This window comes from Carassius carassius, chromosome 14, assembly GCF_963082965.1.
Source record: "Carassius carassius chromosome 14, fCarCar2.1, whole genome shotgun sequence".
In the NCBI taxonomy this organism is placed as follows: Eukaryota; Metazoa; Chordata; class Actinopteri; order Cypriniformes; family Cyprinidae; genus Carassius; species Carassius carassius.
In genome coordinates this window covers 7,083,692-7,110,813 of record NC_081768.1, presented here as the reverse complement: position 1 = coordinate 7,110,813, position 27,122 = coordinate 7,083,692, and the positions used below count along the sequence as shown (strand labels likewise).

Sequence of the window (27,122 nt, the reverse complement as noted above, 5' to 3'; positions counted from 1 at the left end):
AATTTTCCGAGTGATTGTTCACTACTGTAATGAGTCTGACTTGTGAACGAAATCATTAAGACTGGCTTTGTGAATCAAAAAAGCTTTGAATCAATAATGAAAACTTTAAAACATTTCTACAGTTGACAATTCTGTCATCATTCAGAGCCAGATGTTGAGAATTTGGGTCTGTTTTTCACACAAAGCCATTATGTTGAATCAGAAGAACTTATGGAACACATTAATGTATCATTTATATGATGTTTTAGACTCAGTTCATTGTAATTGCATTTTCTAGAAAGCAAATATGGCTGAGTTCTCATTTTTGGTTCAGCTGTATCTTTAAAGATTCACTAAGCTGTAAAACGAATGGCAAATACTGCCTGATCTGCTCTGCATACTAACAGTGTCTCACCGTTTACTTTCACACATTCCATTACAGGAAAGTTATAAAGTGGTGGACACAGTCATAAGGTTCGGGAGGGAAGTGGTTGTGACATTTTTTAATCGCAGTGTCTCGATAATTTCCATGGCATGTGCCAACCTTGCTTCTGTCCTCGGGAGCTGGCATTTATGAGTGGCCTGTTGTCAGTGGTGGTTGGGAGGAGGAGGAGGGCCTTGGGCAGCACAGACATCCTCCCCCAGCCTGGAGGTGTCGAGGAATGCCATGTGCGGTCCAGGAGGCCCTTTTCTATCTGGATGTTTAGTTGAGCTGATGTGTCTAGTGACCTTTGTCAAGGACATTCACAGGTGTTGTTGCTCCAGTCGTGGGCGACAGAGGCTAATACGCAGCGAATGCTGTCCTGGTTGCTGGGTCAGTCAGTTAAACCTGAATTTACATTTTGTTTTGCAAATGGATTTTGATCAAATAAGCTTCCTTGCCCAAGACATTTTGAAATGAGCTTCCAAATGCAGGTGTAAGTGATTTGATTTACTTATACTGAGATTTATTTCTTCAACACAGGGTCCACCTGGAACATGCGATGCTGAAGCTGTTAAGGTAAGATGGAGCTGTTTTTGAAAATGTATAGATTCAAGATTCAAGATTTTTATTTGTCACATACTAAATTATATATAGCATACATAACCAGCAGTGAAATGTGAGTCAGGTCCGCTCCATGGACAGTGCAATTATTAAATAAAAACAACACAGATGAAAATATACATAAATATAGCTATGTAAGAATGAAATAAAAGTAAACAATAAAAATATAAGAATAAAATATAAAAAAGATGTATATTGTAGAATTAATATAGAACGCAAAATAATGTGCATGAACGTAAACTGTAGTCTTAAATATTAAGATGTACAGGGATGTACAATGTGCATATATGCATTTTACTGTGGTCTTAAATATAAGATACACAAGAATGTACAAGAAGCAAATGTGCAAACACGGTGACACTGTCAGTGTGTCTATGTGAGGTAGTGAATAAAATGAAAAAGAAGTGAACATTAAGTGGAGGCATGAGGAAGTTAAGGTGCTGGTTAAGAGTTTAGGAGCCTGATGGCCTGGGGGAAGAAACTCCTCCTGAGTCTCTCGGTTTTTGCCATCAGGCAACGGTAGCGCTTACCAGATGGCAGCAAAGTGAAAATATGGTTACTAGGGTGGATGGAGTCCTTGATGATTTTAGTAGCTCTACTTCTGCAGCGTTTGAGGTAGATGTCCTGTAGAGAGGGGAGAGCAGACCCTGAGATGCGCTCAGCTAAGCGCACAACTCTCTGCAGTGCTTTGCAGTCTCGACTGGAGCTGTTCCCATACCACACTGAGATGCACTGAGTCAATACACTTTCTATAGCCCCAGAATAGAAAGTTTTCAGGATTGCTGGTGAGACCCTGAATTTCCTCAGCTGTCGCAGATGGTACAGTCTTTTCCTGGCTTTATTAACCTGTGTTTGAATGTGAGTAGTCCAAGTCAGGTCCTCGGAGAGGTTTACACCAAGGTACTTGAAGCTGCTCACCCTCTCCACAGGGGTCCCGCTGATCATAAGAGGAGTATAGGGCTGCTGCTGTTTCTTCCTGAAGTCCACAATCAGCTCTTTAGTTTTGCTCACATTCAGAAAGAGACAGTTGTCCTGGCACCATGATGTCAATTTCTCTACCTCATCCAAGTATGCGATCTCATTATTGTTGTGAATGAGGCCCAGAACCACAGTATCATCAGCAAATTTGATAATGGATGTGGAGCTGTACGAAGACACGCAGTCATGTGTGTAGAGAGAGTAGAGCAGGGGACTCAGGACACAGCCCTGTGGGGCTCCTATGTTCAGGGTGATGGAGCTGGAGGTGTACTGGCCTAGTTTCTACACTTGAGGTTTGCCGGTGAGGAAATAAAGAATCCAGTTGCAGAGTGAAGAATTCAGGCCGAGGTCTATGAGTTTAGAAGCTAGCTTTATGGGGACTTTAGTATTAAAAGCTGAGCTATAGTCAATAAATAGCAGCCTTACATAGTTCCTGTTATTGCTGTCAATGTGTGTGAGAGAAGAGTGCAGGATGTGAGAGATGGCATCATCAGTGGATCTGTTAGGGCGATAGGCAAACTGAAAAGGGTCCAAAGTATCCGGTATGGAGGAGCAGATGACGTTTTTAACCAGTCCCTCAAAGACCTTCATGACTATTGATGTGAGGGCAACTGGACGATAGTCATTCAGACAAGAGGGTTTATTGTTTTTAGGCACAGGGATGATGACTGATTTTTTGAATGAGGTGGGAACCACAGATGTAGCAAGAGACTCATTAAAAATGGATGTAAACAAACAAACATTAAATGATATGTGATCATTTAATATTTTACAAGCAAAAACACTTTAAGTAAGCCATTCGTAGGTAGAAAAGTGTAAACACTGTGGCATTTTGATTATTATTATTATTTTTATCAGAAGTAGACCGGGAAGTGTTCAGGACTGACTGAAAAATTGTCATTGTTTATGTGGTTCTGTTTGGTGACTTAAAACACTAAATGTATAAAAAACATTTACTTTTTTTGTAAGTTGAATATTTTTATTATCAAAGGCCGTGTAATTTAAAGGGTTAGTTCACCCAAAAATGAAAATTCTGTCATTAATTAATTACTCACTCTCATGTTGTTCCAAACCCGTAAGACCTCCGTTCATCTTTGGAACACAAATTCTAATATTTTTGATGCATCCCGTTAGCTCTCTGACCCTCCCAGACAGCAAGTGTCCTAACATAATCAAGGATCGGAAAAGTAGTAAGGACATCAGTAAAGAAATCCATGTGACATCATGGATTCAACCGTAATTTTACGAAGCTACGAGAATACTTTTTGTGTGCAAAAAAAAAAAAAAAAATTATGCAACTTTATGCAACAGTTCATCTCCTTTGCATCACCCTGGCACCATTTTGGGGAGTATCCACTTTTTGACTTTTCTAGACTTTTGGGAGTCTGAAAGAGTCAGATGGTAAAAATCAAAACCACCATTACTTTCATTCTTTACAATAGAGGTACAAACTGTCACTTAGGCGGTACTAAAATATCATCAAATGCATTTTGAGTACTAATACAGTATGTACATTAAGGTGCTTTTGTACCATTTATCAGTAAATAAGATACAAAGAAGTACAATTTAACATTTTATACCTTAGTGTAGTACCATAGTGACAGCTTTGTGTACCTTTGTAAATGTAAATTTTAACGCATTACATTGTGACATATTAAGTGTATTAGGAGCAGTGCACTCTGTATGCATACTACATACTGATGCACGAGTAAAAGTAGCATGTTAGTAAACTATTTTTAGACTTTCCAAAATCTAGTCAAGAATTTTTATTAGTTTAGTCTAAAAATTAAAAACAATATAAGTTTTAGTTTTTTTTTCAAAATGATTGAAAATTGATCAGGTCATAATATGGCAACAATGTAGCATTCTTTATTAATCATGGAATAATGTAATTGCTTCATTTACTATTTTTAAAAAATAGTACATAGGAAACAGTGTATACTGCACAGTATTTGGAGAGTAGTAAGCTAGTACCCCATTCTGAACATACACTTCAATAGACTTCAATAGGAGTTGTTGTGAGGTCAGTGCAAACACATGCACCACTGTCAGTGACCTAGAAGACACATTGTGCTGTCTGTCTGTCGGTAAGGTGAGATCAAGCATTTATTCAGTGCTGTCCTCCTGAGAACAGAGAGGGAAGGACACGCTCGCATCCTACTGATTGACTTCCCTCAGTCAAACGCTGGCTGTCTGCTCAGCATGTTAAACAGCCACACACACACATACTGCATCACCCCTCAGTCTCAAGCCTGACAGATGGTAATTATGAACAGTGCTTTTGCAAAAGGTCTGCAATAATTTTCATGAAGCCCTGGGGTGTAATATTTCACCAGGGGCAATGGCAGTGTATGAATATATATATATATTAAACAGAGCATGAGTGAGTGTTTACATGCAGCTCCTTAACTTGTCAGTTCACACTCACAGCTGACACGCACAGTCAGGTCTCAGGGCAGAAAGTGCCTCTGTCTGACCTTTAACCTTATTCTCATAAAGTAACTACACCTGTATAAGTTAAACTGTTTGCTTGCAATCTGATTTGCAAAACAAAATGTAAGTTTATTTTTTAACCCATGGTCAATTTCTTCCTTCATATATTATTTTTGGATTTATGCCTGAATAAAATACATTTATTTGGTAGTGGGATCCAAAATAAATGGTTAAAGTCTTTATCTTATGCAGTCTTGAGTAAATTGAGATTGTTTTGTATATATTTATTTTGTTTTATTTTCTACTATGGAACTACTGATTTATCAAATGATCTTTTGCTGTGCTGTTCCTTACCCAGTGTTACGGATCTCTTTTTTTTTTTTTTTTTTTTTTTCATGCTCATGAGTTTATATCACACCAGAATTGTGCCTGGATACCTTCATTAATTAAAAGATGTTTTATAACCTACATTTTTCTTTTCCAGTCAATTTGATACAACCTGTTTCAAGTCCCTCAGTTTGACAAGTATAGTAATTAAAGCGAGTTAATTTTATCTTTCAGATGGTGGGATGTCTAATCACTAGAATTTTTTTTTCCTGCTGTTAGCGGACATTTTAAATCAAAATAATTTTTCCTAATTTCCTCTAAATGACAGTAATTACTGTTTCGGCGTAATCAAATGGACAGTGTAACCAGGAGCATCGTTTACCTGATCCCAGACCATCCCACCTGACATCTAATTCAGGGCAAATAATTCAGGCTTGGGTGTAATTAAATGAACATTCTAGGTTAAAAGCAGGTTAAGGACTATCAACAGCCTTTGTGACATACTGTTGATTTCCACAAAAACGTACTCTGTTACTAAACGTAACCTCGGTTCTCTCTAGAAGAGCGAACGAGTACTGCGTCTTAGCTAAGACGCTACGGGAAAAGTCTCTTTTCACGAAATACTGAAGCAAAAAATTATCCTTAATTTTGTATTTTTGTAAAGCGCATTTGCAGCATTACTCAGCCATAGGCGAGACGGCTCGTTCGCTCATTGGCTTGTTCTGCGGCAACTGCACAGCCTATCGAGCGCAGGCTGATGCAACATCAGACCAATAAGGGCGCTTCGCGCCCTTCTTGCCACTTCCCGCCGAAACGGGTATGGCCCAACCTATAAAAGGAGCTCGAAAAGGCTGACTCACCTGATTTATTTCATCGCCGAAGCGAACCAGAGTGAATCGTGCGCACGGCAGAGAACGCAGTACTCGTTCGCTCTTCTAGAGAGAACCGAGGTTACGTTTAGTAACCGAGTACATTCTCTTACGAGAGCTCTCTCATACTGCATCTTAGCTAAGACGCTACGGGAACCCAATGTAAAACGCCGTGCGCGCAGGGATCACACACCAATAAACCTGAAGCAACACCCAGGATTTACAGTGCACAGTCACCTGAGGGACTCACAGAGAGTCCAGGACAGGAAGGGGGGAAGCCCTCCGTCCCATATCTAGCAGCATCCGTAGATGCGGCAATATGACATCACACAGCCGAGGCAAGGCCTGACCAATGTGGCAATGCGGGTCTTACACAATACTGCCCATATAACAGTCGGCAGCGCATACACTCACGAACTCAGAGTTCCCTTCAGGGCCCTGATTCGACTATACCGACAGCAGCCTTGCTTGCAAGGCGGGAACCTCCAGGTTATAGAACCTGATAAATGTAGACGGCGAGGCCCAACCTGCCGCCATACATGTATCCTGCAAGGAGATCCCAGTAGACCACGCCCACGACGAGGCGACGCCCCTTCGGGAGTGTGCTCTGACGCCCAGCGGGCACTGAAGGCCCCTGGAAGCATAAGCTAACGCTATAGCGTCAACTATCCATCTGGATAGAGTCTGTCTCGAAACAGCCATTCCCTTGCTCAGTCTGTCGAAAGGCAGCAGAGCGAGACACATAAGCTCTTAAAACCCTGACAGGGCAAAGAAGACTCGAGTCTCCATCCTCTCCTGACACCGGCAGGGCAGACAGGGCAATAACCTGAGCGTGTTGAGGGATTTCGGCACATAACCGTGCCTAGGTTCGAGTATGACCGTTGAGTCATTAGGCCCAAACTCCAAGCACGACTGGCTCACCGAGAGCGCGTGCAGATCACCCACACGCTTCACTGAAGCGAGAGCCAACACGAATACTGTCTTGAACGACAGATGCTGAAGGCTAATTTATTGGATAGGCTCAAAAGGGGAACCCTTCATGGCCTCCAAAACCGCCGCGAGGTCCCACATAGGGACTGACGGAGGTCTGGGAGGATTCAGCCTCCTAGCTCCTCTAAGGAAGCGGATGAACAAATCATTCCTTCCTATTGACTGACCAAGCGCTATTTCAGAAAACGCTGCGATGGCTGCCACATAAACTTTGAGCGTGGATGGGGCTCTGCCCTTGTCCAACAGCTCCTGTAGGAAGGAGAGAACCTCCGTCACCTCACAACTAAGGGGTGGACATCCTCGAGCTGTGCACCAGCTGGAGAACACCGACCACTTCGAGGCATACAGACGTCGTGTCGACGGAGCTCTAGCCTGAGTGATGGTATTTAGCACTCCCACTGCGAGATCAGCGGGTAACCGTTGAGCGCCCACACATGGAGGGACCACCACTCCGGTTGAGGGTGCCAAATCGAACCCCTGGCCTGCGAGAGGAGGTCCCTCCTCAACTGTACTGGCCACGGGGCGTCATCTGCTAACTGCATCAAATCTGGGAACCATGGTTGGTTCTTCCAAAGAAGTGCTACAAGCAGTATTGAACATCTCGTTTCTCTCACCCGTTCCATCACCTGCGGAAGGAGGGAGACGGGAGGGAAAGCATAAAGCGGGCAGCACGGCCATTTCCGTGACAGCGTGCTTTCGTTCTTGGAAAAGAACGCGGGGCAGTGAGCATTTTCGTGGGACGCGAAGAGGTCCACCCACATCCGCCCTGCCAAATCTCTCCCACAACAGCCGGACTGTTTGCGGGTTTAGAGACCATTGGCCCGTAGGAACAGCAGGAGAGGCCAAAGTAAGAAGAGCAATTGTGCGGTCGAGCTCTTAGTAGAGCTATTCAGACTCTGTCCATTCTGTGTGGCTTTTATTACTGATCACGAATGACCGTCTATCATCAGCTGGCCGTAAAAGACACTCTCTTCCCTCAGCGAGAACATTTCCTATAAATCTTCACGCAGGGATTCAGGATTACACAGGGGTTTGGCGAGAGAGCTGATGCTTGACAAAGAGGACCAGAGGGACAGGCTTTTTGCTTCAGTGCACCTTTGAGCTCAGACAGAAGGAGAGTGTGTATGCAGTGCTCCAATTTGCTCTTGTGAGAGCTTTGTGTGTGTGTCGTCTCCACCAGTTCACACAGGCATTGGACTGTGACTGGACACTGAGAACAGTGAGAGGGCTGTGTAACTTCTGCATACGTTTGTCCTGATAGTGCAAAGAGAGAGCTTTGACAGACTCGCGCTACAAGAGTTCGAAGCTGAGTAAATGCTGTTCTTTGTTAGGGAATTGTTCATGGTCAATACACATGGTGTGGTTAACATACTTTGACCTTAGCATTCTACTGCGAATGAGTCAGAAAGCAGGGTTACCTACATCATTACCACTTATTTGTATAATAGGTCACTTGTTTGGCTGAGGACATGTTTAAGTGCATGTTGCCTCGAATGACATTAAAAACATAATTTTTTTCATAAAAAAATGTGCAATTATTTATAAAGTATATGACAAGAAATAAAAATAGATAAGATAGAAACAAAGAAAGAAGCCTGAGAAGTACAGGAAAAATGGTCCTGTGGAGTGGCAAATTAATTAATTTTTAAAAGTACAAATGTTTATTAAAGTATTTATATTAGGGTATTAAAATTGCAAGTGCAATTACTATAATAACATTTGAAAAGTGCAAAAAAAAAAATTATAGTTTTTTTTAATTCATGTCACCACAGGATCATTTAAATTAGCATTTGTTGCTAACAATTAGCATTCACATTTATTCATTTCTTTATTTAGAATTTTATTTAAATGCATTTGAAATGCTAAAATCATTAATTCTTAATTAAATCTTTGTTTTTTTCCTAAACGTTAGTTAAAATAGTTCTTGATGTCCGAAATCCCAGGTCAAATTAGCTGTTCCAGAAAAAAAATCATTAAAATATTATTAAAAATTATTAAATCTCAGGTAGTGTGAATTTACTATTTGATTTTTCCTGTGAATCATGTTTAAGACCGTAAAATCCAAAGATGTAACGCGTTTTTAAATTATTTATTTGAATTGAACAACAAAATGATTATTTAAATGAAGTTCTTATGTGTTATTCAACTGTTATTTCAGGATTTCTCTCAAAATTGCATCATGAAATTCAAAAATATTCAGAAAGAGGGAAAAAAAACTCACATTATTGTTTATGAAATACCAAAATATTTTTGTCTCTTTGTCTTGAAGCATTGTGAAAACTTCTGAAATATAATTTTTAAAATAACTTTTGATGGTGTTTTTTTTTTGTTTATTTTTTTGACTGATTGGATTGCTATATTGCAGAGTCTCCAAGATGCAATCAAAACAGATAGCAATCTGATCACTCAGGAGATGGTTTGGGAGGTGGCAATTACAGAGGAACAGAGACTGTGAGCTTTGGCATTCGACCAAACACACTGCTATCTTTTGTCTGCACTCTGTTGTGCTTGTAAGCAATATTATGAAAAAGAAAAAAAAAACTGTACAACTTGAGGGAATTGCCTTTTCCAGGTTGAGTAGACAAATTGTATTACCTCTCCACATAATTCCCCTCAGGAATTTTAATGTACGTACAGCATTCAGTCAAGTCTGACACCACTAAAATCACCACAGGGATGTTTTGTGACGGTCCCTTCTCTCCTCAATACTTCCTCTCAGTGATGTTTGTTTTGAAAGAAAACTCAACATTCAATTCTAAATCTTTCATAATTTTACATTGTTTAGCTTTGAATCCATGTGTATCGGAGTTTCTGAAAGCAGAAATGGATTCCAGACTCAAATGCTCAGCCTCTCGCCTGCCAGTATAAAAGATGCTCAGTTTGTATTGTTTTGTGACCGGACTCAAAATGGATGCAGAGTGAGTGAGACAGGACTTTATCTTCAGTGCAAAAGTGCCATCTATTGGCTGATGAATTCCTGTCCTGTCTGCGTGAAATGATGTGCTATGGTGACTTACAGATCATTGATTTCATGTTTAGTGGCTGTAATTAAGAGGCACACCAGCATGTGTGATGTATGCAAACATGGGCACATTCGTGTGATGGAAGATGGATTAAATAAAGGTTCACAGACTGGTTTGACATTTAACATTTAAATGTGGTTCGCTGTGCCACATCACATCAACACCACCAAATAAAAAGAAGTCTGATATGTGCGCCGCTGGATGCTAGATTCCCAGCATGCATCACAGCACGATTGAATCATGCTTGTTACATCTTCATTGTGTTGTTTCCATTGACTTGTGTAATAATGTGATGTGATTTTGAGTTTCACCATCATTGCAGTTTAGTCATTGTTGTAAATTGTGGTTTCCTGGAATGAGAAAGGTCAAGGAAGTGTCCGTGTTGAAAATTTTGGTCAATTTTGGCAATAATCAACAAGCATTGGAAAAAAATTTATAAAGGAATGGAAAGGTAAAATCAAGGTCAAGAACTTGAATATACTTGAACATATATATATATATATATATATATATATATATATATATATATATATATATATAATTTTTTATTATATTTTACATTTTAAAATGAATCTATTATGTCAGTGGTTGCCATGTGCAGATTATTCACCCCTAGACAGTATTATCTGTGTTCAAATGTTGTATAAATTGTGTGATTATTATTATTGTTTTTCAGGGTATGAAGGGTGACCCGGGTGTCGCAGGAATGGATGGACAGAAGGGCGATAAAGGGGATACTGTATGTAACATCGCAGAGCTCTGATTTTTAAAAAATCCCATTACAGGTTTTTGTTTGCTTATTTACCTCATGATACTTTCGTCTCTTCTAATATCTCACTCTACAGGGTTTGCCTGGCCTGGAGGGAGCCAGTGGAACGAAGGGGCAAAAGGTTTGTAATGCATGTTTTATTTGTTAGTTTGTGTGCTGGGAGGAGGTGAGTCTGTTCACTTGTAATACCAGCTCTGTCTAATAAATCATAGTCTTGTGTAGAAAACCTTTTGATTGTAACTGAGGTTCAGACTCAGTCAATTCTGTGGTTCATTTGATTCACTTTTATTTGTGTGTTTTTTAATCATTATTCCTTTAGGGTGAGGAAGGAACCAGAGGTCTGCCCGGCCCCGTGAGTACTAGAGGTTCTCAGTCAGAGGTTCTGACGCATACAAATATATCACATACAGTAGTAACACACATGAGACTCTACATATTGCAGAACATCTATTTAAACAGGAAACTTGCATATCTTTGATAAACACACCTATGATATTCATGCCATGAACGACGCCATTGAGATGATTCAAGTCCAATAAATGAGTCCGAGCTACTGCAGGTAGCAAACGTTATATATACTACTGTTAAAAATTTTGGAGTCGGTCATTTTTTCAAGAAGCATTTTATTCTCACCAAGGCTACATTTATTTGCTCTAAATTTGCTCTTAGTGTGAAATAATATTGCAGTTTAAAATAACATTTTTATATTGTAACATATCCTAAAATGTAATTTATTCATGATGGCAATCATGCATTTTGATTCAGAATTTTCAGGAATTTCTCCAGTCTTCAGTGTCACAGAAATTTGCTAAAATCATTCTAAAGTGCTGATTTGTTAAGAATAATTTATTTTATTCTAAAGCAATTGAGCTGGTTCATAGTTTTTTTTTTTTAATTCTTTGATGAATAGAAAGTTCAAAATAACAGCATTTGTTTAAAAAAAATAATGGCAACATTTATAAATGTTAAATTGGTAACATTATAAATGACTTTACTGTCATTTTTGATCAAATTAATGTAAAAAATACATTGAGTTAATGTATATTATGCCTGTTAATTATAATTCTGCTTATTGATACTTACCCACATCACCTGAAATACATCACCTGAAATACTTTCTTTGACAAGAACCCTGTTGCGATCAATTGTAAATGTTAATACCAATCAAATAAAGCTATTTATTTTGTATTAATTCTAAATTTGATTTAACTTCAGTGTAGGTTTTAAAATTCAGGAAGACCACAAATTCCCTGTTTGTTCTGCATTTTATGATCGTCAAAGTCGAAGTTACAGTAACTACCACCACAAACAACTTCTGGCGTATTGACAGTGGAGAGTGTACTGCATTATTAGTGCAGCACTGCTCATCGGCTTCATCTCTGCTGACTGCTCACTAATAAGAAAACCTTTGAGAGCTGAGAAGCCAAAACCTTTTTGGTTGCACTTAGCACAAAATTTGCAGGTTTGGAACTGCATTGACCGTGTCAATTAAATCAAAAGAGGGAGACGAAAGGTGCGATTTGACAGCAGGGCACAAAATCAATCGATGCCGCCTGCTGTGTGAATCTCTTGCTCTGAATGAAGCTTGTTGTTGTTTCTCTCTTAATTAAGGATTTGTAATTTTTCTCAATGCAATATATATATATGATTAATGTATAGCACCTTATTTGAAAAAAAATTAATATTCAGCTGGAGTATAATATGCACAACTGGTTTAAACATTTATAATAAGAAGAATTTTTTTAATGAGCACAAAATCAGCATGTGACACTAAAGACTGGAGTAAAATTCATCTTTGCCATCACAGGAATAAATTGCATTTTAAAGTATATTCAATAAAAACTTTTATTTTAAATAGCTTTTTTAATCAAGTAAATACAGTCTGGCTGTAGTTTAGTTAAACTAAACTTTGAATGATAAACATATATAAACACTTATAAACACTACTTTTCTGCATTTAAGAAAAAACATAATTCAAATGTTTAGTATATTTAACAAAAAATGTGTATGAATTGAACCTATATTTTTGTGCATTATATTTTTCAGTTTATTGTATTGTGTGATAATCGACAGTTTAACACTAAACTAAATGTATTTCAGATCATTCAACTGTGAGGTCCTTTTCACCTAATATGATGTATTAGTAGGCAACTCCCTAGGAAGAGAATAAGATGGGCAGCTCAATAGGTTTTGGAGCAGAGCTCATATAATTTCCACCCGTTTATTCAGCACAATGAATAAATGTACAAAACAGGAAAAATTCTATTATTCATTCTCTACACCAACTTTGTCTTGAAGTTACGTCAGGCCTCCTGTTGTTTCATCTTTATTCATAGACTTCTGTTTTACAGCTCATGAAATGCACTAGATGAATCCACGGATACATCGTGCAAAACGATCTGTCTTTCACTGCTGACTGAAAGCCGTCATGATGATTGACAGGCTATTAAACCAGCTGGTAGTTAATGGAAAAATGGAAAGCCGTAAAGCATGCTGAATCCACCTCTATGTGGCAGACAGTGATGTCTTGAAGAGGCACTTTTTTGGTCTATATTTGCAGGCCTCTTGTTGCATTAAAGGGCTCTTGCCATTTTAAATGCCATAAACCCTGGATTAATGGTAATCTCTCACATATAGAGGCCATCCAGACAGTTGAGAACGAGAGAGGAAGCTTCTGTTTTATGCTTGTGTGGATATGTTGAGGTTATCACTGAACTGAGATCTAAGAGCAGAGCATGAGAAAGGATTAAAGCACAACTGATAAGGTCTTTCTAATGAGCATTTCACCTGATCTTCCCTTTAACAAACTAAAAACTCAACACCAACTTCTTTTTGATGGTCCTAGGCTCAATTTAATACATGTAACCTGCAGTTGCAGTCTCATGGTAGTTTTTTATTACAGCATAAGCTAACATCAATATTAAATAGTCTTTTTTTATTTATTAAGGTGATGACAGCACATGGACTGAGACTTTCTGGATCTGTAAGTTCAGATGCCGTTTAAAAATACAAGGTTTTTAAAAATAAAAATGTTTAAAACCACTGGTGAAAATGCTTCTTTTTTGTATATATCTTTTCTGATATTTTTATTTGCATTTATAATTAAAATTTGATTTTAGTTGAACACTGTTTCTTTTATTTTTATACTATTTTTTGCAAATCTGACTAAAAATGATCAGACAGAAAATTCTATAAAAATAAAAAGTGAAAATATTTATTTTACATCATAACATTACATTATAATTAGTATTAATATTTTTATCATCATCTTTATGATTCTTATTAAATCCTTAAACTTTCAATGTTTAATTACATTAGTCCTAGAATTGCTTTTGCTATGCATTTGGAAATTATTTTCAGTCAGATGTGCCGTTTTAATAACATCATATGCATAGTAAACTGACGGTCACTGTTTTTTTTTTTTTATTATTATCATTATTATGTAACCATGCATTTCCTCCATGAATAATCTCTATCCATTGTTCTGTTTGTTTTCTCCCAATAATCCATGAGGGGGAAGGAGGTGAAAAAGGCCAGAAAGGAGAGAAAGGAGACCAGGTTAGTAGCCACTCATTAGCGTCGTTTGTCATGCATCCGCAACAGACTGTAAGATCATTAAAAGGTTTTTAAAAAATCAGCCTGATCTTAAAATGAAAAGGAAAATATGAAAGCTGTGCTGAATCAACACAATGGACAGTCAATCAAAATGCTGTCTGGCTCTCTCTTTAATCTGTCAGATGTTAGTCGAGACATGAAGGTTTTAAAAGCAGGGACCTTTAAAAGGAAACATTTTGAAAGGGTGGACACATAAAAAGATATTTTTCGACCTTTTCTTGTTCAATTGTAGGTCCTCTTGAAAATGTGATTTAATGCATTGCAGTCAGCCTTTTCTCTTCTTTCACCAGGGTGAAAAAGGTTCTGAAGGCTCAAAAGGTCTCCAGGTAAATAAAGTGCACAAGATGTTGTAAGGGTTGGTTTTTTTTTTTTTTTTTTTTTTTTTTTTACATTAGTGCACATCAGAGGAACAGCATCCATGTCATTCAATGTTGAAAATATATGAGCTTAAAAAAGTGACCCATCTTTATTTTGGCCATTCCAAGGGAATAGTGTAATACTGTATGTGCACAGGTTTCTGAACATTGTCACATCATTTAACAGTACTTATCATAACAATGTGTAATGCAAAAGTAAAAAAATATAAATGATATAATATAGTATACTATTACAATGGAATAATTAAAGATATAAGATATATTTAATTTTATGGCCTTGTTACTTTGGATATGAAAAGGTGTTAAGTTATACAAATTTATTCTGAAATTTACTGGTAAATGGCACCATTTTCTTCTCTTTTTATCAATATATTACAACCCGAATTCCGGAAAAGTTGGGACGTTTTTTAAATTTTAATAAAATGAAAACTAAAAGACTTTCAAATCACATGAGCCAATATTTTATTCACAATAGAACATAGATAACATATCAAATGTTTAAACTGAGAAAGTTTACAATTTTATGCACAAAATGAGCTCATTTCAATTTTGATTTCTGCTACAGGTCTCAAAATAGTTGGGACGGGGCATGTTTACCATGGTGTAGCATCTCCTTTTCTTTTCAAAACAGTTTGAAGACGTCTGGGCATTGAGGCTATGAGTTGCTGGAGTTTTGCTGTTGGAATTTGGTCCCATTCTTGCCTTATATAGATTTCCAGCTGCTGAAGAGTTTGTGATCGTCTTCGACGTATTTTTCGTTTAATGATGCGCCAAATGTTCTCTATAGGTGAAAGATCTGGACTGCAGGCAGGCCAGGTTAGCACCCGAACTCTTCTACGACGAAGCCATGCTGTTGTTATAGCTGCAGTATGTGGTTTTGCATTGTCCTGCTGAAATAAACAAGGCCTTCCCTGAAACAGACGTTGTTTGGAGGGAAGCATATGTTGCTCTAAAACCTTTATATACCTTTCAGCATTCACAGAGCCTTCCAAAACATGCAAGCTGCCCATACCGTATGCACTTATGCACCCCCATACCATCAGAGATGCTGGCTTTTGAACTGAATGCTGATAACATGCTGGAAGGTCTCCCTCCTCTTTAGCCCGGAGGACACGGCATCCGTGATTTCCAACAAGAATGTCAAATTTGGACTCGTCTGACCATAAAACACTATTCCACTTTGAAATAGTCCATTTTAAATGAGCCTTGGCCCACAGGACACGACGGCGCTTCTGGACCATGTTCACATATGGCTTCCTTTTGGCATGATAGAGCTTTAGTTGGCATCTGCTGATGGCACGGCGGATTGTGTTTACCGACAGTGGCTTCTGAAAGTATTCCTGGGCCCATTCAGTAATGTCATTGACACAATCATGCCGATGAGTGATGCAGTGTCGTCTGAGAGCCCGAAGACCACGGGCATCCAATAAAAGTCTCCGGCCTTGTCCCTTACGCACAGAGATTTCTCCAGTTTCTCTGAATCTTTTGATGATGTTATGCACTGTAGATGATGAGATTTGCAAAGCCTTTGCAATTTGACGTTGAGGAACATTGTTTTTAAAGTTTTCCACAATTTTTTTACGCAGTCTTTCACAGATTGGAGAGCCTCTGCCCATCTTTACTTCTGAGAGACTCTGCTTCTCTAAGACAAAGCTTTTATAGCTAATCATGTTACAGACCTGATATCAATTAACTTAATTAATCACTAGATGTTCTCCCAGCTGAATCTGTTCAAAACTGCTTGCTTTTTTAGCCATTTGTTGCCCCCGTGCCAACTTTTTTTGAGACCTGTAGCAAGCATTAAATTTTAAATGAGCTAATTAAGTGGATAAAAGTGTAAAATTTCTCAGTTTAAACATTTGCTACGTTATCTATGTTCTATTGTGAATAAAATATTGGCTCATGTGATTTGAAATTCCTTTAGTTTTCATTTTTATTAAAATTTAAAAAACGTCCCAACTTTTCCGGAATTCGGGTTGTATAATTATTTTTTTTTTACTCTTATGAAGGGCAATACTGGATTGCCTGGATTGACAGGGGCACCAGGACTTGAGGTATGAATTTCCTGTTTCATAAACCCTTCATGCTGACATCTTATGATTTAACCAAGATAGAAGGAACATTAAAGTCTCTCTGCTTTGGTGTGATAGAATTTTTGCGGACCTTGTCAGCGCGGTTGACCAGTAGGTTAGCAGCTCTGCCGTGATATCTCTGATTTACTGACCAGTTCCAAAAGCTTTCTTACGGGTGGCTTATTGCAGTCGGTTCTTGCTGGGTTAAATGGGTTGTGGCATGTTACCAAGGTCGCAAAAAGAATCTGATCGCGGCCTTCATTTCAGTTCATATTTAGGGACCTCTCAGAATAGCAAGCAGTTAAAATGCTACACAGCTGGTATAAAATCAAGAGTCCCTGAAGCAAGAGCTTCCAAAGCATGTTTAGGCACAAACTGATTTCACATTGTCCAAACCATTTTTTTAAAACCCAAAATATGTTCATGCTGCTCATATGAAGAGATCTCAACAAGTGTTTGTGTTTTTACAGGGAAAGCAGGGTCCGTCTGGTCCCATTGGCCTCCGTGGTCTTCCAGGAGATCCGGTAAGCAGGAAACATTTTTAGTTTCTCATCTCCTCCTTCACTGCTTGGGTAAAATTTGTAACTGATCAAAAGTACACTTTTGGCAGGCAAACAATAAAATGCATGTTAAATTACTGTAAATGAGGCAACTTGAGACCAGAAAATTATACACTCTTATACATCACTTGCTCATCAGTGGATCCTATCCTGTATATGGGTGCCATCAGAATGAGAGCTTCTTGAAACTGTAAGTCTGTAATCCATAATGATGCTTCCTCCAGTGAAAAACCATCCATATATTTGATTTTAAAAATTTTGGACTGTAAATCAGTGCTTGATCTATGCTTATTTCTCCACTGATAATTTTTTTTTTCACTGGGGTGTGCAATAGTATGAATGGAGGACTCACATGTTAGCTGGAATCAATGGTTTTAGTGTGTTTATTACAAACACACAGATTTTTACTTCACAATATATTCATTGATCTACTAAGAGTCATTTGGATTATTGTAATGTTTTTTTATCAGTTATTTAAACTCTCATTCTGGTGGCACCCATTCACTGCAGAGGATCCATTGGTGAGCAAGTGATATAAAATGCTAGATTCCTGTGGCTCAGTGGTAGAGCATTGCGTTAGCAGTCCAAAAGGTTCAATTCCAAGGGAATACATGTACTAGTAAAAAAAATATATAGACGCTATAAAAGCATCTGCTAAATGAATAAATGTAAATGTAAGATACAAGAAAGAAATAAAATCATCTTCATCTTGCAAGGCCTGAGACTGAGTAGATTTCCAGCAAATTTTCAAACTCTTCCTTTATGAATAAAGGTTCCAAATAAAAAGGAGTTTTTGCAGTAATGCCATGTAAGAACAGTTTTGGGTTCCTCTGTATGAAGGATATTTTGATATTCTAAAGAACGCCATGAAGAGCCTGTTGTGCAATTAAAAAATTCTTCAGAGTACCATAGACTTTTGCATGGGAAACACCACATGAAAATGTAAAAATCTAGATTTATTCTAGTCACGAACTCCACATTCTTTCATTCACTGTTTTTCCCACTTGCTCACTCACACACAGAAAAAGACAATGCATGTATAAATAACAGAGGTGAGAAAAACAAGGATGCAGAGGATGTAAATTGTTGCACAGACAATCAGTAATCAATCGGTAATCTGAAAATTAATTTGCAGGGACGGGTACATCTGAGTTCTCTACGTGTGGGGAGGAATCAGCATCACAATCTGTTCTCGGCACCTGCTTCTGCTAATTAGCATCTGCCTTTATTCCAAAAAAGATGGGAACACAGGGATGGGGGGGATGTTAGGGATAAAATTAAAATGAATAAAGCAGGAACAGATAAAGCTGATCTTCCTGATTTTTCCAGGGCTCTCCCGGTCAAACAGGACTGCCTGGAAAAGATGGAATGAAAGGAGAAAAGGTACGCAAGAAAGCTCTGTGGCTGGGGCTGAATGTTTCTAGTGTGATATTTTCCTTGTTTTGGCATATGTTGAAGCACCAGGTCATGTTCAGGACAATTTGTTCACATCAGACTTCACTGAGCTGTTTTGCTGGTACATCTTGACAGTTTGCACCAGCTGTAAGAAGATAAAAAGCTGTATGCTAAAATAGTTAAGATCTAAGAAGTACTGCTTTTTTATTTATTAGGGTCCTTTAGAAGGCAAAATGTGATGTCTGTAGAGATACTGGAAATCTAGTCTGAAGCACAACAAACTACCTTTATTCTGAAAACTTGACCTACAGCAAAACTGATTTGCAGATGGTATTAAGAACGTACTCGGTTACTAAACGTAACCTCGGTTCTCTCTAGAAGAGCGAACGAGTACTGAGTCTTAGCTAAAACGCTACGGGAAAAGTCTCTTTTCACGAAATACTGAAGCAAAACATTATCCTTAATTTTGTATTTTTGTAAAGCGCATGTGCAGCAGTACACAGCCATAGGCGAGACGGCTCGTTCGCTCATTGGCTTGTTCTGCGGCAACTGCACAGCCTATCGAGCGCGGGCTGATGCAACATCAGACCAATAAGGGCGCTTCGCGCCCTTCTTGCCACTTCCCGCCGAAACGGGTGTGGCCCAACCTATAAAAGGAGCTCGAAAAGGCTGACTCACCTGATTTATTTCATCGCCGAAGTGAACCAGAGTGAATCGTGCGCACGGCAGAGAACGCAGTACTCGTTCGCTCTTCTAGAGAGAACCGAGGTTACGTTTAGTAACCGAGTACGTTCTCTTACGAGAGCTCTCTCGTACTGCGTCTTAGCTAAGACGCTACGGGAACCCAATGTAAAAACGCCGTGCGCGCAGGGATCACACACCAATAAACCTGAAGCAACGCCCAGGATTTACAGTGCACAGTCACCTGAGGGACTCACAGAGAGTCCAGGACAGAAAAGGGAAAAAGCCCTCCGTCCTATATCTAGCAGCATCCATAGATGCGGCAATATGACATCACACAGCCGAGGCAAGGCCTGACCAATGTGGCAATGCGGGTCTTACGCAATACCATATAACAGTCGGCAGCGCATAGCGCTCATGAACTCAGAATTCCCCTCAGGGCCCTGATTCGACTATACCGACAACAGCCTTGCTTGCAAGGCGGGGACCTCCAGGTTATAGAACCTGATAAATGTAGACGGCGAGGCCCAACCTGCCGCCATACATATATCCTGCAAGGAGATCCCAGTAGACCACGCCCACGACGAGGCGACGCCTCTTGTGGAGTGTGCTCTGACGCACAACGGGCACTGAAGGCCCCTGGAAGCGTAAGCTAACGCTATGGCGTCAACTATCCATCTGGATAGAGTCTGTCTCGAAACAGCCATTCCCTTGGAACGTCCACCGAACGAGACAAACAGCTGCTCCGTCTGCCGAAAGGCAGCAGAGCGAGACACATAAGCTCTTAAAACCCTGACAGGGCAAAGAAGACTCGAGTCTCCATGCTTCCCTGACACCGGCAGGGCAGACAGGGCAATAACCTGAGCCCGAAACGGTGTGTTGAGGGATTTCGGCACATAACCGTGCCTAGGTTTGAGTATGACCCTTGAGTCATTGGGCCCAAACTCCAAGCACGACTGGCTCACCGAGAGCGCGTGCAAATCACCCACACGCTTCACAGAAGCGAGAGCCAACAAGAATACTGTCTTGAACGACAGATGCTGAAGGCTAACCGATTGGATAGATTTAAAAGGGGGACCCTTCAAGGCCTCCAAAACCGCCGCGAGGTCCCACATAGGGACTGACGGAGGTCTGGGAGGATTCAGCCTCCTAGCTCCTCTGAGGAACCGGATGACTAAATCGTTCCTTCCTATTGACTGACCGGACGCTGTTTCAGAAAACGCCGCGATGGCCGCCACATAAACTTTGAGCGTGGATGGGGCTCTGCCCTTATCCAACAGCTCCTGTAGGAAGGAGAGGACCTCCGTCACCTCACAACTAAGGGGTGAATAACCTCGAGCTGTGCACCAGCTGGAGAACACCGACCACTTCGAGGCATACAGACGTCGTGTCGACGGAGCTCTAGCCTGAGTGATGGTATTTAGCACTCCCACTGCGAGATCAGCGGGTAACCGTTGAGCGCCCACATATGGAGGGACCACAACTCCGGTTGAGGGTGCCAAATCGAGCCCCTGGCCTGCGAGAGGAGGTCCCTCCTCAACGGTACCGGCCATGGGGCGACATCTGCTAACTGCATCAAATCTGGGAACCATGGTTGGTTCTTCCAAAGAGGTGCTACAAGCAGTATTGAACATCTCGTTTCTCTCACCCGTTCTATCACCTGCGGAAGGAGGGAGACGGGAGGGAATGCATAAAGCGGGCAGCACGGCCATCTCCGTGACAGCGCGCTTTCGTTCTTGGAAAAGAACGCGGGGCAGTGAGCGTTTTTGTGGGACGCAAAGAGGTCCACCTCCGCCATGCCAAATCTCTCCCACAACAGCCGGACTGTTTGCGGGTGTAGAGACCATTCGCCCGTAGGAACATTGCCTCTGGACAGCCTGTCTGGACCCAGATTCTGCAGTCCAGGCACATGCACTGCTCTCAGCGAGCGCACGTTGCGCTGAGCCCAAACCAGGAGGCGTTCCGTCAGCCTGCACAGGTTTCGGGACCCGAGACCGCCCTGGTGATTTATGTAGGACACCACGGACATGTTGTCTGCACGGACTACGACGTGGTGATCCTTGATATGGGGACAAAAGCGCGTCAGCGCGTTCTCCACTGCCAGCATTTCCAGGCAGTTGATATGATGGAGCTTTTCCCGTTCTGACCATAGGCCAAAGGACGGTCTGCCTTCGAGCAGCGCTCCCCATCCCGAAGTGGAGGCGTCCGTCGACACCATTTTCACACTCGGGGAAGTCCCCAGGCTTACACCTGATCGGTACCAGCCGTTCGCTGTCCAAGGTGCTAGAGCCGCAACACAGCTCTGATCGACCTTGAAATGCAGCCGGCCAGACGCCCACGCTCTGCGCTGCACCCGAGCCTTCAGCCAGAACTGCAGGGGGCGCATGCGGAGCAGGCCCAGTCGCAGAACCGGAGATGCTAAGGCTATGAGACCCAGAATCTTTTGACAGTGTTTGAGCGACACGGTCGCGCCGCAGCGGAAAGAACTCACTGCGCGCTGAATGCCCATCGCGCGCTGTGGTGACAGCCGCGCCGTCATGGAACACGAGTTCAGAACTATACCCAGAAACAGGATCGTCTGACTGGGGTTCAGCGAACTCTTCGCCCAATTGACACTGAGGCCGAGCTTCTCGAGGTGATCAAGTAAAACGGCCCTGTGGTCCACGAGCTCCGCTCGTGATCGGGCCAAAACCAGCCAGTCGTCCAAATAATTCAGCACTCGTATGCCTCTGAGTCTGAGAGGAGCGAGCGCTGCATCCATGCACCTCGTAAACGTACGGGGAGCCACGGAGGACTGTAAACTGGTATGCCTGGCCCTCGAAGGCGAATCTCAAATATCGCCTGTGGTTTGACGCTATCTGTATTTGAAAATACGCGTCCCTCAGATCTATTGACTTGAACCAGTCCCCTCTGCAATTCTGCGCGAGGAGTTTCCTGGTCGTAAGCATTTTGAAACTGCGTTTCATCAATGCCTTGTTCAGCTGTCTTAGATCCAGTATGGGCCTGAGACCCCCGTCTCTCTTGGGCACCAGAAAGTATCTGCTGTACAGCCCCCCCCTCGCTTTGACCTTGAGACACAGGCTCTACAGCCCCTTTGCTCAACAGTTTTGATATTTCGGCCCGAAGTATGTGTGCTACTTCTGTTTTGACCGTAGTTTCGACGCACGCTGAAAAGCGCGGAGGGCGTCGAAAAAAACTGTAGCGAGTAGCCTCTCTTTATAATGCCTAGCACCCAATCCGAAACCCCTGGAAGCGCTGACCATGCATCTGCATGAATGGCTAAGGGCTGGATGCGAAGCGCGCTCTGTTGACCGGGCAACGGCGGCGCTCGGGTGTGCTGCGCATTTGAGGCGGGGAGCTCGCTGATCACAGCGGGCAGATCGCTCCTCCTCGACCCTGTCCCGGCGCTTAACCGACTGGGGGAAGGCTGAGCAGGTCCCGTGGGACTCGATATGTCTGCGAGTAACTGTGGGCTGCATATGTGCACATTTACCACTTTCAACTCGCTGTCTGCCTGTGCAGAGCGTATGTGCACGGGCCTCGTTTTTACAGAAGCCACGTGCCGTATGTGACATAGTGTATGTGAGCACTGGGGAGTGGGCACGTTTACTATGCGGCGCGCTCGACCGATCTGTGTCGATCTTATGTGCGTGAGCCCTGTGTGCAGGGCTGTGCTTACATGTGGAGATGGGCACTGAGGAGTGGGCATCGTCACTGCATTTATAGCACCATCGGCCGTGGCCGGACGAGCGTGCACGGGTTTTGTTTTTTACAGAAACCACATGACACGTGTGACATAGTAATTGTGGGCACTGAGGGGTGGGCACGCTTACTATGCAGTGTGCGCGATCGACTTGAGTCGCTTTTATGGGCGCAGGCCCTGTGTGCAGGGCTGTGCTTACATGTGGAGATGGGCACTGAGGAGTGGGCATCGTCTCTACATTTATAGCACCATCGGCCGTGGCCGGACGAACGTGCACGGGTTTCGTTTTTACAGAAACCACATGACGCATGTGACATAGTGATTGTGGGCACTGAGGAGTGGGCACGTCTACTATGTAGTGCGCGTGATCGACTTGAGTCGCTTTTATGGGTGCGAGCCCTGTGTGAAGGGCTGTGCTTACATGTGGAGATGGGCACTGAGCAGTGGGCATCGTCACTACATTTATAGCACCATCGGCCGTGGCCGGGACACCAGAAATTACACCTTTTTCGGGAAATATCTGGGTAGCCGTGATAACGGTTTTCGTGTGCAGGCAAGCGGGCAACAGTACAGGCTTGTGCATTGCAAAAAATGCTGAAACAGTAACAATCTCTGGAATTGAAACAGCGGTGCGCTTAGGTGAGAGCTCGGCCACAGCGGAACTCGTACACCTGCGCTTCGATGAAGCAGCCATCGTTAGTAGTGCCGACGCAGCATCACACACAGCAGGCTTTAGATGGCAACACCGCTTTTGCCGCCGTCCAGCAAAGGGCGGACAAAGGTGCGTCGCTATCGCCTGTTCCACCGGCGGAAGTGAGTGGTAGTTCCTGTTTTTAGCATCATCAGTGTGGAGAATGCTAGTGAGACCGACGAACGAGTTCGCGCTGAATATGGAGCGTTCCAAGCCTTCGCCACCTCTTCGTGAAGCTCAGGAAGAAATGAGGCGGGCTTTGAGAAGTACGCTCATCCGAAAGGGAAATACCATCCAGCCGGGAACGAGAGGGGGGGCGCTGGTGCAAACCACTCGCGGCCGAGACTCATCGCGGCCAACACGAGCATTCGCCCCGGCTCCTTCTCGATGTCAGCTCGTCTGCTGGGCTTCTGAGCAGAAGGTGCGAGATCCTCGGAGCTCGCCCAGCCCTCACTGCCCGAAGCTAGCAGAGAGTGCGTGTCCTCTTCCCCAGACGCGGCCCTGAGATCGACTTCCTCGGACGACGCGCCAGCAAACAGCGGGCGCTGCGACCGGGAAGTGATGCAGGGGGGGGCGGTGAAGCAGGGCGAACCGGCGAGCTCGGTTGAGCTGAAGACGGTTCCGGAATCTGCTGGAAGTGATGCTTTTACGGCGCCTCAGCGCAGCGGAGAATGCAGGCTCAGAGAAAAAGGCCAGGCGAGTCCTCAGAGTCACCATGGCAACAGCTCGCAGTGGTGGCATCCGCCGTCAGCGAGCGCGAGCGCTGCATGATCTTCACCCAGGCAGGAGACACAGATGACGTACCGGTCTCCCTCGCTGAGTGGGGCTCTGACGAGCCACAGGAAGGCATCTTAAAAAAGACGCGAGCTCTTTTACGAGTGTGTGTTGCAGGGCGAACACACACACATAAAGAACAGCTTGGATATAACAGAATTGAAAGGATATAGGCGCCGGATAGCGCAGCAGGAACGGCAGTGGAAGGCGGCGATGCCAGGAGCTTCAGAATGGCTCGTCCTGCTGATATGCTTTCTCAGACGGCGCTTGCTTCCTCCGTGATCCAGCGATGCGTGAGCTTCGCTGAAGAGATGAAAAATCAGGTGAGTCAGCCTTTTCGAGCTCCTTTTATAGGTTGGGCCACACCCGTTTCGGCGGGAAGTGGCAAGAAGGGCGCGAAGCGCCCTTATTGGTCTGATGTTGCATCAGCCCGCGCTCGATAGGCTGTGCAGTTGCCGCAGAACAAGCCAATTAGCGAACAAGCCGTCTCTCCTATGGCTGTGTACTGCTGCAAATGCGCTTTACAAAAATACAAAATTAAGGATAATTTTTTGCTTCAGTATTTCGTGAAAAGAGACTTTTCCCGTAGCGTCTTAGCTAAGACGCAGTACGAGAGAGCTCTCGTAAGAGAACTAAAGAATGGCTGTACACTTTGCTAATTAATTTCCAGAATTGTCCTCATCTTTGAGTAACAATTTAATATTTAGAATGATTAAAACCAATATGAGTGATTAAGTAAAATAGCCTTTTTAATAGAAAAGTCCAATAAAATGTATTTTATAATTATTTATATACTATTGTAGTAGTACTTCAATATTTTAAATTGAATTTTTTATTTTTATATTTTTATTTTAGTTTTTTTTTTTGTGCGTTTGTATATATTTATTTTTTTGTATTTCAGTGTTAGTTTAAATACCTTTTTTTTATCAAGCCCTTTTCAACTAAACATTCGTCCAATATTTAAATTGTTTTAATTGCTGAAAACATTTTTAATTATATTATTTATTTTAGTCTTATTTTATTTTTATTTTTTTTACCAGTTTTACTGGTCTTATTTTTAGTAGGTATTGCATCATGGTAGGATGGGGCGTGAACTACATTTTATTTTCCCCCAATAATAATTTAAAATGGCAAATATTTTGTTCAGATGACTAAATTTAAGTTATTGTGAGAAAGTCGACTGTCACTCAAAATAATCTTTAATAGAGGGAGCATGTTCAGCATAGCAGATGTTTAGACTGCTTTTTTAAGTCTCTCGTCGTCTCACCTCTGAAGCTGCGTGAGGCGTTTTCTAGGTTGGTGACATTTTCCCTAGATGTCTGTGATATTTACATCCATTGTTTTGTATGTGCGTGAGAAGGAAGGCATGTGTGTGCATTTGTGTGGTGCTCCTCAAACTATCAAATGACAAACCTGAGGTGACGGCGACTCTAAATGCCAGCTGTCGGTGTGTGATTGCAGGGTGATTCAGGCGGAGCACCGGGACCCATAGGCCCCCCGGGCCTCAAGGGTGAACCTGGTGAGCCCTGCTCTGTCGGACCTTGCAATGGGGTAGGTAGACAACCCCATTCCTATCTTCCTCTTCAGTTCACCTTCATGTTCCACACTCAGTATCTTCTCTTTTAGCACCCCATTAAGACATAAACAGAATATCACTCAACACTTATCCAACATCCCACCACTTTGATGACAGCTTTGATTTAAGAGGCACACTGACAATGATGTTATGCACCTATAAATCTGTGACACATTGCCGCACACATTGCCTCTCTTCCGCCAGTAGCTGGGTTGTTGATGACAGCTCCTTGTTTTCAGCTTTGACAATGAAATACTGTTCATGCTAATTCACCGCTTTTGTCTTTAAAAACACGTTTGCTGTGCCGTCCTTACGGTAAACCGGTCAGCTGTCCAAGCCATGAGAAAGAAAAATCTATGCTATGAGCTATGAGATCTGCAAAATAACTCTGTTGTTTCTCAACAACTTATCAACACTTATCTCAAGGTTTCATCTACAGTTTCAAAAGAAATCTCAACAATGTCTCACACTTTGGCCAAGATACTAGTATCTGTCAGAAATCTCACAATTCTCATCCTGTTCATTCAGAACCATCGTCTGGTCCTGTACCTATATCCATCTACATATTTTTAACAGCAGTCTAATTTTTTCTTATGTTATAAAAAACATCTTGGTAGAAAAACCTTTAGATCAATAGTCAGGGATGTTGTAGATGTGGTCACTTCTCTATATGCATCAACACTATTTAAAGTTGGCATGAAACGGAAGTAGTCTTTTGGTCCCAATTGTGACATATATCAATGTGAAATGGCTTTTTGAATGAGAAAAAACTGATAGCTCATTGATTTCAGCTTTGACAATGAAATAGTGCTCATGCTAATATACTGCTTTGGTAAAGCTACCTTTAAAAACACCTTTGCTGTTTCATCCTAATGGTACACCTGTTAGGTGTCCTGGGATGTTATAGATAGGGTCACATTTATAGTTTCTATACACTAAAATTGGCCATAAAAAAGGGTTTAATGTAATTTCCTATTGTAACAAATGTCTCTGAAGCATCTTCATGAACAAGATCAAATGTAGGGCTGACCTTGATTTTTTTTTTTTTTTCACACACTGGAAATTGATTGGATCGTCGTCGTTTGCTGTTGTGTTTTATTTCATGCTAGTTAGGTGCCAGCTGAACTCTGACTTAAGAAATGATGTTTGTTTGCGAGGCAAGGAGATAAACTGCATATTAACTGTAAAGGTGGCGAGTCATCCAGCATTAAGCCATATAGACAGATGGGTGGTGGGCAGACAGAGCACTTGTTGACCAGTTGAAT

The 27,122-nt window shown here is 41.9% G+C and overlaps 2 protein-coding genes across 3 annotated transcripts in view; both read left to right on the top strand.

The window, feature by feature from the left end:
* Positions 1 to 662: 662 nt before the first annotated feature.
* On the top strand, positions 663 to 10,691 carry LOC132157565 (complement C1q subcomponent subunit C-like). Its single transcript, XM_059566934.1, has 5 exons — positions 663 to 793; positions 944 to 979; positions 10,321 to 10,383; positions 10,490 to 10,534; positions 10,626 to 10,691. The coding sequence occupies exons 1-5, from the start codon at positions 695 to 697 to the stop codon at positions 10,689 to 10,691; spliced, it is 309 nt and encodes a 102-aa protein (XP_059422917.1). The 5' UTR covers positions 663 to 694.
* Positions 10,692 to 13,349: 2,658 nt separating this feature from the next.
* The window catches only part of LOC132156818 (collagen alpha-1(XIX) chain-like), a 56,567-nt gene continuing 42,794 nt past the window's right edge, over positions 13,350 to 27,122 (top strand). For both annotated transcript variants that reach the window (XR_009437501.1, XM_059565853.1), the window contains exons 1-7: positions 13,350 to 13,396; positions 13,927 to 13,971; positions 14,319 to 14,354; positions 16,415 to 16,459; positions 16,948 to 17,001; positions 18,367 to 18,420; positions 25,743 to 25,832. Coding sequence is in view for 1 of the 2 variants with exons in the window: in XM_059565853.1 (XP_059421836.1) it covers positions 13,364 to 13,396; positions 13,927 to 13,971; positions 14,319 to 14,354; positions 16,415 to 16,459; positions 16,948 to 17,001; positions 18,367 to 18,420; positions 25,743 to 25,832 (357 nt within the window). In the remaining variant the exon portion in view is untranslated. The remainder of the gene's footprint in view (positions 13,397 to 13,926; positions 13,972 to 14,318; positions 14,355 to 16,414; positions 16,460 to 16,947; positions 17,002 to 18,366; positions 18,421 to 25,742; positions 25,833 to 27,122) is intronic.

What these genes read in the sequence shown, in the direction of transcription:
- LOC132157565 (XM_059566934.1), top strand. Translation starts at nt 695, where the DNA reads ATGTGTCTAGTGACCTTTGTCAAGGACATTCACAGGTGTTGTTGCTCC. An exon ending in GCGATGCTGAAGCTGTTAAG is followed by an intron (nt 980 to 10,320) that starts GTAAGATGGAGC and finishes ATTGTTTTTCAG; the next exon opens with GGTATGAAGGGTGACCCGGG. An exon ending in AGGGCGATAAAGGGGATACT is followed by an intron (nt 10,384 to 10,489) that starts GTATGTAACATC and finishes CTCACTCTACAG; the next exon opens with GGTTTGCCTGGCCTGGAGGG.